At 35.1% G+C, this 15,748-nt stretch overlaps 1 protein-coding gene across 7 annotated transcripts in view; it reads right to left on the bottom strand.

Annotated features, from left to right (window-relative positions):
- Window positions 1-15,748, bottom strand: part of Snx25 (sorting nexin 25) — a 109,942-nt gene that overhangs the window by 12,685 nt on the left and 81,509 nt on the right. For all 7 annotated transcript variants that reach the window (XR_007108322.1, XR_007108321.1, XM_047549494.1 and 4 more), the window contains 5 exons: window positions 14,467-14,598; window positions 12,150-12,422; window positions 9,368-9,532; window positions 4,817-4,948; window positions 2,157-2,297 (listed from right to left, as the gene is read on the bottom strand). Coding sequence is in view for 5 of the 7 variants with exons in the window: in XM_047549494.1 (XP_047405450.1) it covers window positions 2,157-2,297; window positions 4,817-4,948; window positions 9,368-9,532; window positions 12,150-12,422; window positions 14,467-14,598 (843 nt within the window). In the remaining 2 variants the exon portion in view is untranslated. The remainder of the gene's footprint in view (window positions 1-2,156; window positions 2,298-4,816; window positions 4,949-9,367; window positions 9,533-12,149; window positions 12,423-14,466; window positions 14,599-15,748) is intronic.

The following is a 15,748-nucleotide window of genomic DNA, read 5'->3' as shown; positions in this document are numbered from 1 at the left end:
GGGCATTTGATGGAAAAAGTTAAAGTTCTTCCCCAGAGCTAGTAATACCTAGAAGATGGGAAATCATGAAGCTAGGCTAATAATGTGGAGTCGTAATTATGCGCACAGCGGCACATTATGCTTGGTTTTGAAAATCTGGTTCACCCAAGTTTTCCTACTACAGCTGTATTTCTAACATGTTTGTAAACAAAGTGACCAAAGTTAACAAAAGAAAAAAAAAGGGGGGGTTGTAGCTCTTATTACTGCCCTGCAATGTCAAACTGTAGAATGTAAATACATTAATCATAATAAAACATCTTAATAAATAATAACAATATATTGCCCTTTACGGATTAAGTCCTATATCCTATCAGACAACGTGCTAGAAATGTGGCATGTTATTTTATCCTTATAACAGCTCTATGAAATTTTAGAGAAACAAAACAGGCAGTGAGAGGCTGGAAGGGAAGATTAAAATCACCAGGACCCAAAAAGGTGCTTCCTGTCACAGTTGCCAACAGGAAAGGTTCTCACAACAGGAAATCTTGCAAGGTAGGAAATAGCAGTGTAAGAGAGGAGCCCAGCCATTGGTCTACAAATGAGGAAAGATGACGAGACAATGGATATACACAAGCATTTTCAGGATTTGTCTCTTATAATGCTTTAGTGCAATTATTTCTTATTTACTAAGTACATTTAATTTTCTGAGTACATTTTATTTCAAAATTGCACCTAAATGCCTTTCCTCCTTCCATTTTTATTAGCAATTAGATTAATATTAAGCTTTGGTTTCACAATGATTTGTCACAGGGCAAACAACACAATTTTCTGTAATATCAATTTTACTAAACAACTTTGGGAAAAATTTATTCTTACATTGAGATAAATATTTTGCTTTCCTTGTTGCTGGAGTGACCATAGTCAATTTGAGAAACGCTATAGTATGTATGATATTCAGTTTGGGGCACCGTCTTTTAAAAAGCAGTTGAAGAAGTTACAGTGTTCAGAAGCTAGTGATTAAAAGGTTTTTAAAAAAAATCGCCTTAGGAGACAAGGTTAAAAGAAAGAGACATATTTCATTTGCAAAAGAGGAGTCTAAGAGGTGACCACAGGATTTTGCCAGTTGTAGTTTATTTTGTGCAAGAGAAAAATACACCTGAATTAAAGTAAAATGACTAGGAGCTTTTCATTGGTGGGGAAAGGGCAATTAACCTCCCATAGAAGGAGAGTTAGACGAGATTCAAGGCCTGAGGAAAAGTGGGAGAATAATAAACTGAAAGTAAGATATCTCGATTCTAATCTGATTTGCTCACTATGTACTTGTCTTATGACGGACAGGTCAATTAAGCTCTGGAATCATTTTCCCTATCTATCAAAATAAGAATTGACCTAGATTAGTGGTTTGGAAACACTACTGACTAAAACCCACAGCAGGAAATGCAACCATAATGTAAATACACACATCCTTATGTGTATATTATATATAAATATAAAACCAAAGTGAAACAATGGTCATTATTACAACTATTACTATTAATAAAAACACAATAATGCCTTCTATGTGCCACACACTCTTTTAAATGCTTTGTATACATTTATTCCCTTAATTCTCACAATAACCCTGTGAGGTAGGTGAATAGGAACAACTAATATTTCTATTTCATTGATAAGGAAACAGAAATACAAAAAGACTGGGTGATGAACCCCAGGCCACACAGCCATTCAGTTGTAGAGCTAGGATTCAGGGTCGAGCAGTCTGGCTCTCAACCAGGCTGCGTTCTCAACCACTCCACTCTGCTGCCTCTGTTAATAAATGTGAGGAGTGCCAATATATTCTACTCTCTTGCTACTGCTGTAACTCATAATTGATTTCACTACTCATTAAAAGGTCACACTGGCAGCTTCAACACCACTGACCCTATGTGATCCCTGGTCACTTCCAGCTCTGGGGCTCTACAGCAATTTATAATGAGAATCAGACAACTGTCTGTCCTGAAGGATTTCGACTCGTTGGACCCACGAGTGATTTCCAAATGTCAGGCTGAAAATGCCACTGTGCCAGTATCAACAACAAAGAGAAACACTGATCAGTTTTCTTATGTGTGAAAACTAGAATGAGCTCTTGAATCGCTTTGGGCTCAGTAATTCTAGAATCTTGTATTCAGGAGTATTCATACCTCGCTAAGTTTCCGGTGTAAATTCTGAAACTCACTGAGCCTTCTTGGGACAGTCCAGTTTTTAGTTTCAACTCCTCCAACTTCTTGTAGGCTTACCGTGACAAAGTAACAAGGCATTTGCTCACCATTCTCTTCTGTAACCTTGAAAAAAAAAATCCAAAATCAACAACCTAAGGCAAGGTGAGAGGATGTGGTAGGAAGGTTTAAATGTCCTATGAGAGGACCCTCTCCCTGATGTGCCCTGTATAATACTGCCTGGGTCTGTGAACATGCAATATGGCACACATCTTCAGACAGGAGTTATCTGGGTGGTTCTAACCTAATCCTGTGAGCCCTTTTAAAAGCAGAGAGGTTTTTTTTTTTTTTTCTGGCTAGTAACAGAAAAGGAAGTCAGAAAGTTTGGCAGTCCAAGGAGGACAGCAAGGAAATAGAGACATTTAGATCTTCAACCATAAGGAACTGAATTCTGCAATAAAACCTGAAAATCTGGGACACATTTTTTTTCAGACCCAGAGGTCCCAGATAAGGGCTCAGTCTGGTCAATGCCTTGACTTCAGTCTTGTGATAAAATGGACAGAGAATGTATTCATATTGTGCCTACTTCTGACCTACAGAAGTGTGAGCTGATAAAGGGTGCGATTTTAAGCTAAGAAATCTATTGTATAGCAAAAGAAAACAAATACAGTAGGCTTAGCCTCTTAACTGTACTTCTCTGAAAAAACATATTCATAGCAAGCAAACAGTTATCAGATATGCGAGAGCTTCTCTCAGGGAAGGCGTAAGGGTCTCCTCAGTAAATTTCAGGTCTCGCACGATTGCTGTTCTTGTGAAATTTTACATTGGAAGACATAAGTCCCTTTACCTCCCAACTTAAGACAATTCTCACACACACATATATACAACTGGCCATCATAATTCAGAATAGGTCACTATTATTTTTAACCTAAATAGATAAGAAAATATAATGAACTTGAATCAAAAACTGAATTAGAGAAAAGGAGTCAATAAGAAAGGCAAAGAAAAGAGATACAAAGTTTACTGAGCAACCAACCATGCCCCGTGAGGTAAGAGAACTGTTCACTTGTATGGATGGGAAAATAGAGGCACAGACAGGGTAATGGACTTTCCTGGTACCACACATCTAATGGATGGGTCCACCAGGATCAGAAGTCAGAAGTCTGGCTCCATGTAAATGCATCTTCCACACATTCGTATATGGGACTGTTTTCCCAGCAGCCGTATGTCTGACTGCTGGCTGTCAGAAGACTCCTGTTTCCATTTTCCTTATCTTTTTTTTTTTAAGTTGTAGATGGACACAATACCTTTATTTAATTTATTTATTTTATGTGGTGCCGAGGATCGAACCCAGTGCCTCACACATGCTAGGTCAGTGCTCTTCCACTAAGCCATAATCCCAGCCCCATTTCCTGTATCTTTTCAGTGACAAGTACCACAGCAAATCTCTGTGTAACAGCTGATTACCAGGGCAAAGTGCCTTTGGGGATTTCTACTCTTTCCCTCCCCCTCTCCTTCCCTCCCTCAATGTCTGAATTTGGAAGATTATTTTGATATACTGGAAATGCCAAAGACAGCTCTAAGTAAAGCTGAGGTGAGAGAATTTATGTTTTTTCCCTCCCACAGGCCTCCCTGCTACCCTTTGACATTATATACCCATGAGCCCATAATGTTTCTAGATTTTCCCCCAAATGGTATCTCCTTCTACAATTATCAACTACTATATTTTCTATATGGTATTCCAAGGCTTTCCCTGACCCACTGCTTCCTGCCTTTCCTCTGAAAAGGTATAATGTCCTGTAGCTGAGTTAATGGGAGTGCCAACAAGTGGCAAAGGGCAATCCGTTAAGCTCTGTGTGTCCTTTCAGGGAAGCCCTTGGAGAACATGTTTTGTTTTGTCATCTGTCTAGAGCTGAACTTAGGATCGTGAATTTTAAGCTCTCCCCTAGCAGGAGCGCCAAGTCACTCAGATGATAGCAGAGAAGAACAAAGACAGCAGTTTGAAACAATGACAAAGCAAAACAAAAACACTACCTTCTCAGGATATTGTTATCTGTGTATGGCAGACATGACTCCAGGTTTCCACTTGACTGGTTGTTATGCCTATAAGTATCTTTCCCCCTAAGTGAAATTAGGGTCCAGTTTATATAACTGCATACAGTTATCCCATATCTCTCAAAGAACAGTCAAGTAATTAAAAGGAAAAAATTCGTTATTAAAGAACTTAGAACTTCTAAGATTTAAGCAATTTAAGTCAGCAACATGGAACAATCAGTTATACTTAAAATTTTCATCTCTATGTTTCAAAAAGTACTTTCATTTTATTTCAATTATCCTTGGAAAAATAAATTGGTAATTCAAAGATATTAAATGCTCCGATAGCAAAGTTGCTTGCAATTCTAGTGAATAAGAACAACTCTTTGTAAAAGCAGAGTAAGATCAGATCTATATCAAGAAGGCTGGGATAGTTACCAGTTCCAGGCAAAAATGAGTAAAAATAATGAGGGAATGAAGGCAGTGGACAAATATGGTCTAAATGAATGAGTAGAGGTTTTCTAGCCTCAGTCTTAATTCTCACAGACAAAATTTTGCCCTATAAAGTCAAACTTTTAAAATAAATTTGGGACAAAAGTAGTGAAGCCTACCTCTCCCCTGGTGATGGATGCTTTCCACAGACCAAGGTTCTCACACCACCAGTCTGTTCTCGCCATGTGCAGTTGAAGGTCTGTGCGTTCTTTCTCTATTAGAATTATTTCATCCTTCAACTTAGAAACAATCTGCCAAGGGAAAACATCCCGAGAGTTATGAAAGCACTTAAAACACTATGCAATTCAGCAAAGTGTCAGGATACAAAATCAACACACAAAAATCAGGTGTGTTTTTATACACTAACAATGAACAATCCCAAAAGGAAATTAAGAAAACAATTCCATTTACAATAGTAGCATAAAGAATAAGATACTAAGGAATTAACCAAGGAAGTGAAAGGTGAAAACTATAAAACATTGATAAAGAAAATTAAAGACAACAAATATTTATAAAGACATCTCAAGTGCATGAATTATAAGACTTACTATTGTTAAAATGTCAATACTATCCAGAGCAATCTACACATTCCATGCAATTCTTATCATAATTTCTATGGATTTTTTTTTTGTAGAAATAGAAGCCTCCCATCCTAAAATTCATATGTAATCTCAGGGAACCCCAAATAGCCAAAATAAATTTTGAAAAAGAACAAAGCTGGAAGACTCACACTTTCTAACTTTAAGATTTACCACAAAACTACAGTAATCAAAACAATGCAGAACTGGCATAAAGACAGACATAAGGACCAATGAAATATAAAAGAGAACCCCAGAGGAAACACTCCCCTATATGGTCAAATGATTTTCAACAAGGGAGCTAAGACTATTCAGTGGGGGAAAGATACAGTCTTTTCAACAAATAGTGCTAGAAAACTGGACATCCATGTGTAAAAGATAAAGCTGGACCATCATAACATGAAACAATTACTTGAAAATGGATCAAAGATCTAAGTATATAATTATAAAAACAAAATAAAATATAGGGGGAAGGTGTCATAACACTAGATTTTTGTCATAACACTACAGTTTTGTCATAACCGTAAATTTGGTTACAGCTTTTTGGCTATGACATCAAAGGCATACTCAACTAAAGAAAAAATAGACAAATTGGACCTCCTCAAAATTAACAACTTTTGTGAATCAAAGAACACTATAAACACAGTAAAACGGCATACAGCAGAATGTGAGAAAATATTTATAAGTCATATATCTGATAAAGCTTTAATGTCCATAATATTTAAGGAAATTCTAAAACTCAAAGATAGCAACAAAACAAACCAATTACAAAATGGGCAAAGGCCTTGAATAGACATCTCTCCAAAGAAGATACACAAATGGCTAAAAGCAGCACATGAAAACATGCTCAACATTATTAATTAGTAGGAAAATGCAAATCAAAACCACAATGAGATACCATTTCCCACCCATGAGGAGCGGGAGGAGGTCCAGGAGGAAGAGAAGAAGGGGGAAGAGGAGGAATAAGATAACAATGTTGGGGAGGACATGGAAAGACTAGAACCCTTGCATACTGTAAAATGGTATAGATGCTATGGAAAATAGTGTGGTTGGTTTCTTGAAAAATTAAAAAAAGAATTATTAGACCCAGTAATTCCTCTTCTGGGTATACCCCCAAAGAATTAGAAACAGAATCTCCAAGAGATATTCATATACTCAAGTTCATAGCATCATTATTCACAATAGCAAAAAGGTGGAAGTAGGCCAGTGTCTATTGATGGATGAATGGATAAACTAAACAAAATATGGCATTTACCTACAATGAATTAGTCAGCCTTAAAAATGAATGAAATTCTGACACATGCTACAAGATAGAAGAACTTTGAAGACATCATGCCCAGTAAAATAAGCTAATCATAAAGGATAATTACAGTATAATTCCAGTCATATGAGGCACTTAAAATTGCTCAATTCAGGAGATAGAAAGTAGAATGGTGGTCCCCAGGGGCTTAGGGTGGAAGAAATGGGAGTTACTCTTTAAGGCATACAGAATTTAAGTTTCTCACAATGAAAAAAATTCTGCAGATGGATGGTGGTGATGATTGTAAAACAACATAAATGCCACTGAACAGTACATTTAAAAATGGCTTAGGTGGTAAGGTTTGTCATGTATTTTTACCATGGTTTTAAAATAAAACTATATATTTTAAAAGTTTATGCTTGCCATCTCCTTGGATGTCTTTTACGAGAAAACCTACAGGGTTATGTAACCCTGTAGTTTAAGGACTGCAGCTTTGTCTCCGAATGAACTCTTATGAATATGAAGCGTCTCGCAGGTCTCTCCTTCCTCAGAAGGCCTAAAGGAAAGTACTCCCGACTGTGCCCTTTTATCATCAATAAGGGCTGTGACTTCGTAGACAGCACTCCTGCTAGATGAGGGCAGGTGTCAGACTTTGCTTCACAGTGACTAACACAGCATTATGCATTTACTCATCATTTCCATTACTGAGTTTCTTTCTGGTTAGTGATTTACTCCCAGTATTGACCTAGAATTGGAAAGCTTGCGCCAGACTCACAAAATTTCTCTAGAGAAATAAAACAAAATAAAACCTAGGCATTGGATTTCAGGAAATCAAGCTAAAAGGCCAACTGGACATCCAGTACCCAGTGTCACTTTTAGTGCAGAAATACAAGAGAAGAAGGGTGGTCAGCAAACTCCTTTCTTGAGGGGAAGAAGACTATATCACTATTTTATAGAGAAATGACCTGACTCATAATTAGACAGTTAATCCATAAAAGTCTTTCTAGCATGAGATTTTTGTGGGGTGTGTGTGTGTGTGTGTGTGTGTGTGTGCGCGCGCGTGTGTTTTCATTGCTAGGTTACTAAAACCTCTTCAAAATCAACCTTAAGCTTAAATAAGTTAATTATTAGATTTATTTTTATCAACATGAATGAAGGACATAGAAGGAACACACTGTGTCCATCTGGGGAAAAGTACCAATTCCCTTACATCCACACAACCCTCTGTGCCCAGTATAAAACTGCTGGAAAGCAGAGTGCTTCCTGAAACAGCCAGTGGATGGTTGGATTTAACAGGAAATGTGGACTTTCTTTGCTATGATCACAAGATTAGTGTTCAAATTAACCTATAATATCAGTGAATCTCTCCAATCTCTTAATTTCATCATATAATTATAGTTCAGAGTGTTTACTCTGTGGTTATTAAAAGTTCATGTAGGAATAGCTAAAGAATAACTTTGAAAGGATGAACCAAACAGAAAATAATGAACATTTTCTAGTTCATCTTTCATACTACTCCCCCAAAATACATTTTAATTTATAATGAGATGAATCCAGAATAAGAAAGACAACTGTTCTTAAAGAACACACCATATTGCAGATACTGATCATCTACCATGCCAGCTAATTCTACTTATTATCCCAAAGATGTTTCTATCAGTGAGAAAACTGCAGGGCTCTCCAAGTTCTATATGTACTAACCGGGAATGATTCTATTTAAGGGGGAAGATAAACCTCTCTTATGACAACCCAGGAAACCTGGATAATTTTTTTCCTTCTCAGAGAACCATTAATGATTACTGAAATATTTTTCATATGAAACTTCCTTTTCCCTGATAATTTTTTTTCAGTACTGGGGATTGAACCTAGGGGCACTCTATTACTGAGCTATATTCCCAGTCCATTTTATATTTTATTTTGAGTCAGGGTCTGGTCAAATTGCCCAGGCTAGCTTCAAACCTGTGATACCCCTGCCTCAGCCTCCTGAGTTGCTAGAATTATAGGTATGTGCCATGGTGCTCTGCTCTCATGTAATTTTTTAAGAAATTATTACAAACAGAGTTTATACACCTTTGCAGAACTTCTTTTTTTCCTTTTTAAAGGAAAACCCATTGGTTTAACTGGATAACTGATAAAAGAAATATTGTCTGTATAATTAATAGGTACAGAACACATTGGTCCTTACATTTTATTTCAGGAATATTCTCTACAAATCCACAAAAGAAGTACTAAAGTACTAAAGAAGTGCTAAAGAAGAAAGCCCAAAATGATCCACTAAAATTGTTTTATTCAAAGTTGTTCTGTTGACCAGTTTGAAACCTTCACACACACATTCAGGAACTGCTAGAGAAGACCCATTTGGCTGACCAAAGAGCCTGAGACATCCCTGAGGAAAAACTTCTTGTTAGACTCCAAAGAGGCATGAAGACAAAGCAAAAAGTCGCAACATAGTTTGGTTTGAGAAATGCCAATTAGCAAGATAATGTTTACATTTTTAACTTTCCAATTCTCTTGCGTTTAGCAAAGCAATTTATTTTTTCTGAACAATTCTGTGAGATTCTCTCTACTTGTGTGAGTAGAAAAAAAAATTTTTTTAATTTGTCCTTGAGTATTTAACTTCCTCCGAGAAATGACTTCGCACAAGAGAAAGCTTAATTCTTTTCCCCAAAGGTACTGTAGGCAAATCAGAATCAAAGAACATAGTTAACTCACAATGGATGACTGAGAAAAAAAAAAAAAGAAACTTGCTCATAGGTAAAATTTAAAGAAACCGACCCTTCTCAACATAAACTGAAAACTAATACTTAAACAAATAGAAACTCAGAGACAATCTTGAAAGCAAAAAGAGTTACCTTCTTGTCAGGTTTTGGTGCACTTTGAATAGAATTTAGAGCTTGCCTTTTATATTCAAGTTTCTCGTTTAGTTCTCGGAGTTTGTTGACAGCAAAACTGGTATGTTCATTAATCCCACTGGCACCTTCATCTAAAGTTTCCTCACTGGCCTCACTTTCCAGGCCCTGGAGGAAGAGCCACAGACCACCATGTCTAATGATGATTAAAAAAACTCAGTGATTATTATCTATTATGCAGATGCTATATCATTACAGAACACCATTAAAACGTACTAGGTTCCAATACAGGAAAGAATACTGAAACAGAATGCTTAGAAGCAGAGTGTTTTTCTTTTTCCAGAAAAGAAAAAAAAAAAAAAAAAAAACTGAAGCAACTGGTATTCAGAATTGTGTTGAAGAGAGCAATATTTAATAACCTAAACAAGGTGGAAGAGCAGGGCTGCATGTTGTTATTTTCCAATTGGTACATCCAAGGAAATCTGCATAGAGCAATGGAAGGCAGCTGAATTATCATCCTGACTTGATCTGAATATTCTATACGTAATCTTCAATAGAGATCCTGCTTCTTTCCTAACAATATTTTGAGAAACTAATGTAAGTCACTTTAAAATAAAATTTCCAAATTCCTCCAGCGAACACATTTTCAGTATGTACTTCTCTTGAAGATGTATTTTGTAAATTAACAGGCAGATGATTTTACCAGTAAAGTAGCATTTGAAAGGGACTTGAGTGCCATAAAGAACTACACTACTTGGAAAAGTCTGAACAGATTACCAAAGAGCACATGAATCAGAGTCCAGAGTAATCAACAGCACCCAGGGCACTGAATGGAACTGCGGAGTATTATCTTCTGGTTTGTTCAGTCCTTAACTTTATTACAGACTTTCTTCTTCTAATTTGAACATATGTACATTCATTCACTATTTATTTTATTTATTTATTTATTGGAACTGGGGACTGAGCCCAGGGGTGCTTTACCACTTAGCAACATCCCCAGCCCTTTTTATTGTTTTTATTTTTATTTTTCATACCTTTATTTTGTTTTTATGTGGTGCTGAGGATCGAACCCAGTGCCTGATACACGCAAGGCAAGTGCTCTACCACTTAGCTACAGCCCCAGTCCCTGTTGTTATTTTTTGAGAAAGGGTCTCACTATGTTGCTAAGGGTCTCACTAAGTTGCTAAGGTTGGCTTGAACTTCTTCCCTCCTCAGCCTCTTCAGCTGCCAAGATTACAGATATGCACCATTGCACCAGGCCTAATCTTTATTAACTGTAACAAACAGAAAGTTAAGTTGTTTTCCAAAGAAAAATAATAGTATTTGCAGTTCTTTCTAGAACAAGATGTTTTCATTTTTGTATGTTCTTTCTAGTCATTGTTATAACTATACACATTATTATGTAATCCTATACTTTGTATTCATTTAAGTGGGTATTCGGTCCTTTTCAAAAACACAAAGCAGAATATTTTAAGACTATGATAGCCTTCAAAATTTTAATTTGTTTTTAGCTTTACTATATTCTACTGTACTGATAATTTACTGAGGTATATTTCTATTGTTGTTACCGCTATGGGTTGATTCTTTTCTTTTTCTTTTTTTTCATCGTCTCACTGTCTTATTTGTACTAAAACAAACTCCATCATGCTTAAAAATTTTCCTACATTTTGATCATTTTCTTAGGATACATTTCTAGAAGTTCCCACTTCCAGGATTACTGAAACAAAGAGTACCAACAGTTTTCAAAAGGTCAGTAATACACATTGGCCTTTTTTTAATCCTAGGTGGTGGATCATTTTAAGTTTGTTTACTATTACCCCTCATCTCAACCATCAGTTCAAGTCCTTATTTGACTTATCTGTTTGGTACCAATTTTTTTTACTAATCTGGATAACATATTTTACAGCAGTTGCTGAAATATTAACCATTTAAATATTTGAGGTAGAAAGATGACAATTAAAAAAAACTTTTATTTTATTTTTTTAAATTGCAATGAATAATGGGTTTGGACCAATTGGCTCACTAATTTTGTATGTAAAGAACTAAGTAACAAAACTTTAAACAATTCTAAGTAAAGACCATACAATTTAACAACAGTTCAGAGACCTTAAGCTAACTTTTACTCTTAAGAATAAGCACTTGATTCCTCAGAACTGGAGACACAGAGAACTGGGCAGAAAGAAAAAAATCTAGGATAAATTATAATCTTTTTATGTACCAATCTTAAAGCTTGTAGTCACCCTTAGTAAATGAGAGACGCCACCTGGAGCTATCCAAAATGATTGAGTATACACTGTAAAAAAATAAGACCTAAGGTATGGCTTAGCAAGGTTTCTTTTGGAACATTTTAATTTCACTGTTTTTTTTTTTTTTAAACTCCAAAATACTTCCTGTAACTCCTTCCATACCCCTTTTCTTTTCAATTTTCTCCCAACCCTTCTCTAACTAATTGGAGGCTGGACAATAGCTCCACTGATTCCTTTAGCTGGTCTAAGCCACAATCTTCTCATTTTTCAGGAGTCAAACTAGGGGTGTAACTAAGGCAGACAAAGGTTGCTGACTCAATACTGACAGTGGCAGCAAGTTGCTTAGAAGGGCAGAAAAGGGAAGAAAGAAGTGTACCAGACCAGGAGCAATGAGTTAATTTAACTTTACATTCTACTTAAAATCCTGTACATTAAAAGATAGAGGTATCCATCAAAGTTGGTTCCTCTAATATGTGCCCAACTAATAATATTTAAAACTTATTCACTGAAAAGGAAGTTGAAAATTAAATTTGACTCACCATTTCATCTTTGTTGGAAATCAACTTTGAGACATGTTTTTCTTCCTCTTTCATCATCAATTTCTCATACAGATCGCTGACGATAAATGAAGGGTAATATCTATCCTTTAAGGTCTCATATACATCTCCCTGGATTTTGCAGAACACTTCAATACCTTTATTTCCTACAAGACATTGCTGGATTTCTTTGTAAAGGGATTTTTCTACAGATATGTCTTTGCTTTCCACAAAGAAATTCTGGTAAATTTCACCAACTAATTGTGGAATTTCATTCTGTGAAGACAGAGTTGAAGAACAAGAAGGGTAAATAATATCTCTGAGAGAAATTATTTTCCACTGAATTGTTTGTATTTTAAAGCTGGAAGGAAGATATATAGGATGTACCCTGGTACTGGTACCACTGCAGAGCTTATTAGAATTCTGTGTCCATGTTCAGAGTTTAAGGGGTAAATGTTAGACCCTTTAAAAATTACTGGTTTCTTAAAATAAGCACTTTATGTTAAATAGTTAACATCTGCAATTTCTTTTAAAAGCCAGCGTGGAGGAAACACAAGAATGAGAATAGTTCTCTTTCTACAGTGTATTGCTTTTCATAAGTCTCAATTCCATAGGGCTACAAATTACTGACTAAAATTCATCTGACTTTTTTTTTTTTTTTTTTGAGGTGCTGGGGATTTGAACCCAAGGCCTTGTGCTTGCAAGGCAAGCACTCTACCAACTGAGATATATCCCCAGCCCCCTCATCTGACTTTTCATGTAATATGAATACTTGTAAGTCCTCACCCACTAATATAAGTAATTTTTATCCCAGAAAGATATCAATATAGTAGTTGTACATTTTGGGAAAAAAAATATTATTGAGAATGATTAATTCATAATGATTACATTGTCATCGACCTTATATTGAATAGCTTACTCTTAAGCAGTACACTTGGGTCATCACTAGCCTACAGAAATGCCAACATCTCTTTTGATTGACATAATATTTATACTTCCTCTAGAGGTGGTTCATTAACTCTAGGAATGGTATGTAAAATTCTCAACAGTAATGAAAATCAAAGACATAATGAGTTGTTAGGTAAAAATGTGGTTTATTTCTTGTGAATTTTGGAAACACAGTTAGTTGTGTAAGAAAACTCTTTAGACTGTTTTTTACCATATTCTTTTGAAAGGAGCTAAAAGTCATCTGGAGCTAAACCTGTTGATTAAAATGAGCAATAAAGTTGGCAAATACAATGCTGGGTAAAATGAGGTAATTTGTGATTTGTAAATTAATAATGAGAGGGATTCCTAAGAAGAAAATTTAAAAATACTGTAGGTCTGGATTTAGTTCCTTAACCAAGGCAGTTTGTGATTTATAATGCATTTTAAATTGGCATTCTGTTCTGGGGTTGTGGCTTAGTGGTAAAGTGCTTACCTAGCATATGTGAGGCACTGGGTTCAATCCTCAGCATCATATTAAAAAATAAATAGATAAAATAAAGGTATTGTGTCCATCTACAACTAAAAACTGTTTTTAAAAAATATTGGCATTCTGTTCTAGTAAAATCCATATGCAAATGAGCAATTCAATACACAAAAATGCTCTTTGTGCTTCTATTAATAAATTTCTAGAAATGTTACACATTGATATATATGACATGCATATATGATAAACATTGTTATGTATGTTTATAGACATATGCATACACATACACTAAAAATGCATAGATATTCATGCTTTTTCTTTTTGAGATAGGGTCTTGCTATGTTGCCCAGGCTTGTCTCAATTGCTAAAGCAATTCTCCCACCTCAGCCTCCTGAGTAGATGGGACTATACCACATTGCCCAGTTAATTTTTATTATATACTGGGAACCTGCAAGTACAAAGAACAATGTTTACCACTGTGTTCTTCATTGTAAGAGGCATGTGTACACAAACATATTTTATGTTCCTTTACTCAATCAAATTTTAAATGAAATTAAAGAAGAGTACAGCAAAAAATGCATGTTATAAAGTGAAGAATAAAAAGGAACAAAAAGGAAAAACAAATATTATGCTAAAATAAATGGCAAGGTTAGGAGACCAAGGTGAATAAGACCAAATTTATTATAATAGTAATTCAGTCTCTTAATACACTTATGAATCTCTTTTCCCCTTGCCTACACATCCCAAAATATAATTTTATTTGTCATATTAGGCTGAGATATAATGACAATATTAGGTTTAGTTTAAAATATTCTTTAAATTACAGTTGTGTTGAGAAAAAGATAACATGCCTAACATGCAATTTTCATCAGTTAGGAATTAATAATCCTTTCAACCTATATACACTACCTTGTTTGCACTCTTTAAATGTTCCACAGATTCCCAAAAACTAATCAGAGCTCTTTTGTCAATCCTTTCCATGTACATTCGAAAGTGTTCTCGGTAGAAAGTATTGGCCAAAATCTCTTCAAACTGAAGAATCTATAATAGAAATTTAAGAAAAAGATTTTTTTAAATCAGATTTTAAATACCAGTTTGCTTCAGCTTCCAATGGATTCACTTCTATATTCAGAGATGAATGCACTTTTAAGGTCATAGCCAATGTAATAGTGTACCTGGTAAATGAAATATCTCTTCTATAATCTTCCTAAATGTTAAAAGGAATAAAACTTGCTGAATATTCAAAATGCACATATTCAAGAGATACCAATTTTCTATTAACCATTCCCCAATCAACAAATATTTCTTTGACATCTACTTGGTATCAGGCACAGTTCTAGGAAATGAAACAGGTAAAAATCCCTAAGAGATGTACATTCTATGCCTAAAATCAACAGTTGCCAATGATAAAAAAATTGAAAAAAATTGAAAAATTGAAAAGAATGTATAAAAGACCAAGAAGCTGAGGTCTAAAATTTTGGAATTTTGCTTTCCATAATATTTTTATAGAGCTGAGGAATATTCTTTTTGTTTATAATACCACACTCATTAAAAAATCTTTTGTTAAGCATAATTTTAATTGTATGGATGTACCAAATTCAATTCCACTATTCATTGTTCACTACTTTGTATGTTCACAGAAAAAGAAAAAGGAATCTAACTGAACTTACAGTAGGAACAACCTTGAGTATGGACTGCTCTAATATGAGAAAGTAGGTGACCCTCATAACAATATATATCTCAATAGGAGAAATGCCTCAAATTAATTTAGAAGGTCCATATCCTTAATCTGAATTAGTGGTAAAAATTGTATACAATAAGTGGAACTCAAAAAAATTAAGAAAAACTCATATTTTGAGATTCTTAAAATTAACATCATGGAAGTTGGCAAATTTTCTTAACTATTACCAGTAAGATATTTCTAAAGTCAAGCACATATAATCAATGCACACTCCACTCTTCTATCACCAACAATAAGTCTGCTTAATGTGCTTTGTGGGTAGAAAGGGGAAGGCATTTTCTAACAACTTCTGGGACCTAATTAAAGGTGACAGCCATTCATTGATGCAGACTATTATAATCAGTCTCCACAATATTTCAGGGTATTAGTATTTAGTCAGTTTACTAATTTTGGAACACCACAACAGATATCTTTACTTCGTATAAATCCTACCAATGAGGCAGTCTGAAG

This window comes from Sciurus carolinensis, chromosome 4 (genome assembly GCF_902686445.1).
Source record: "Sciurus carolinensis chromosome 4, mSciCar1.2, whole genome shotgun sequence".
Taxonomy (NCBI): Eukaryota; Metazoa; Chordata; class Mammalia; order Rodentia; family Sciuridae; genus Sciurus; species Sciurus carolinensis.
This window is presented reverse-complemented; position numbering and strand designations above follow the sequence as displayed.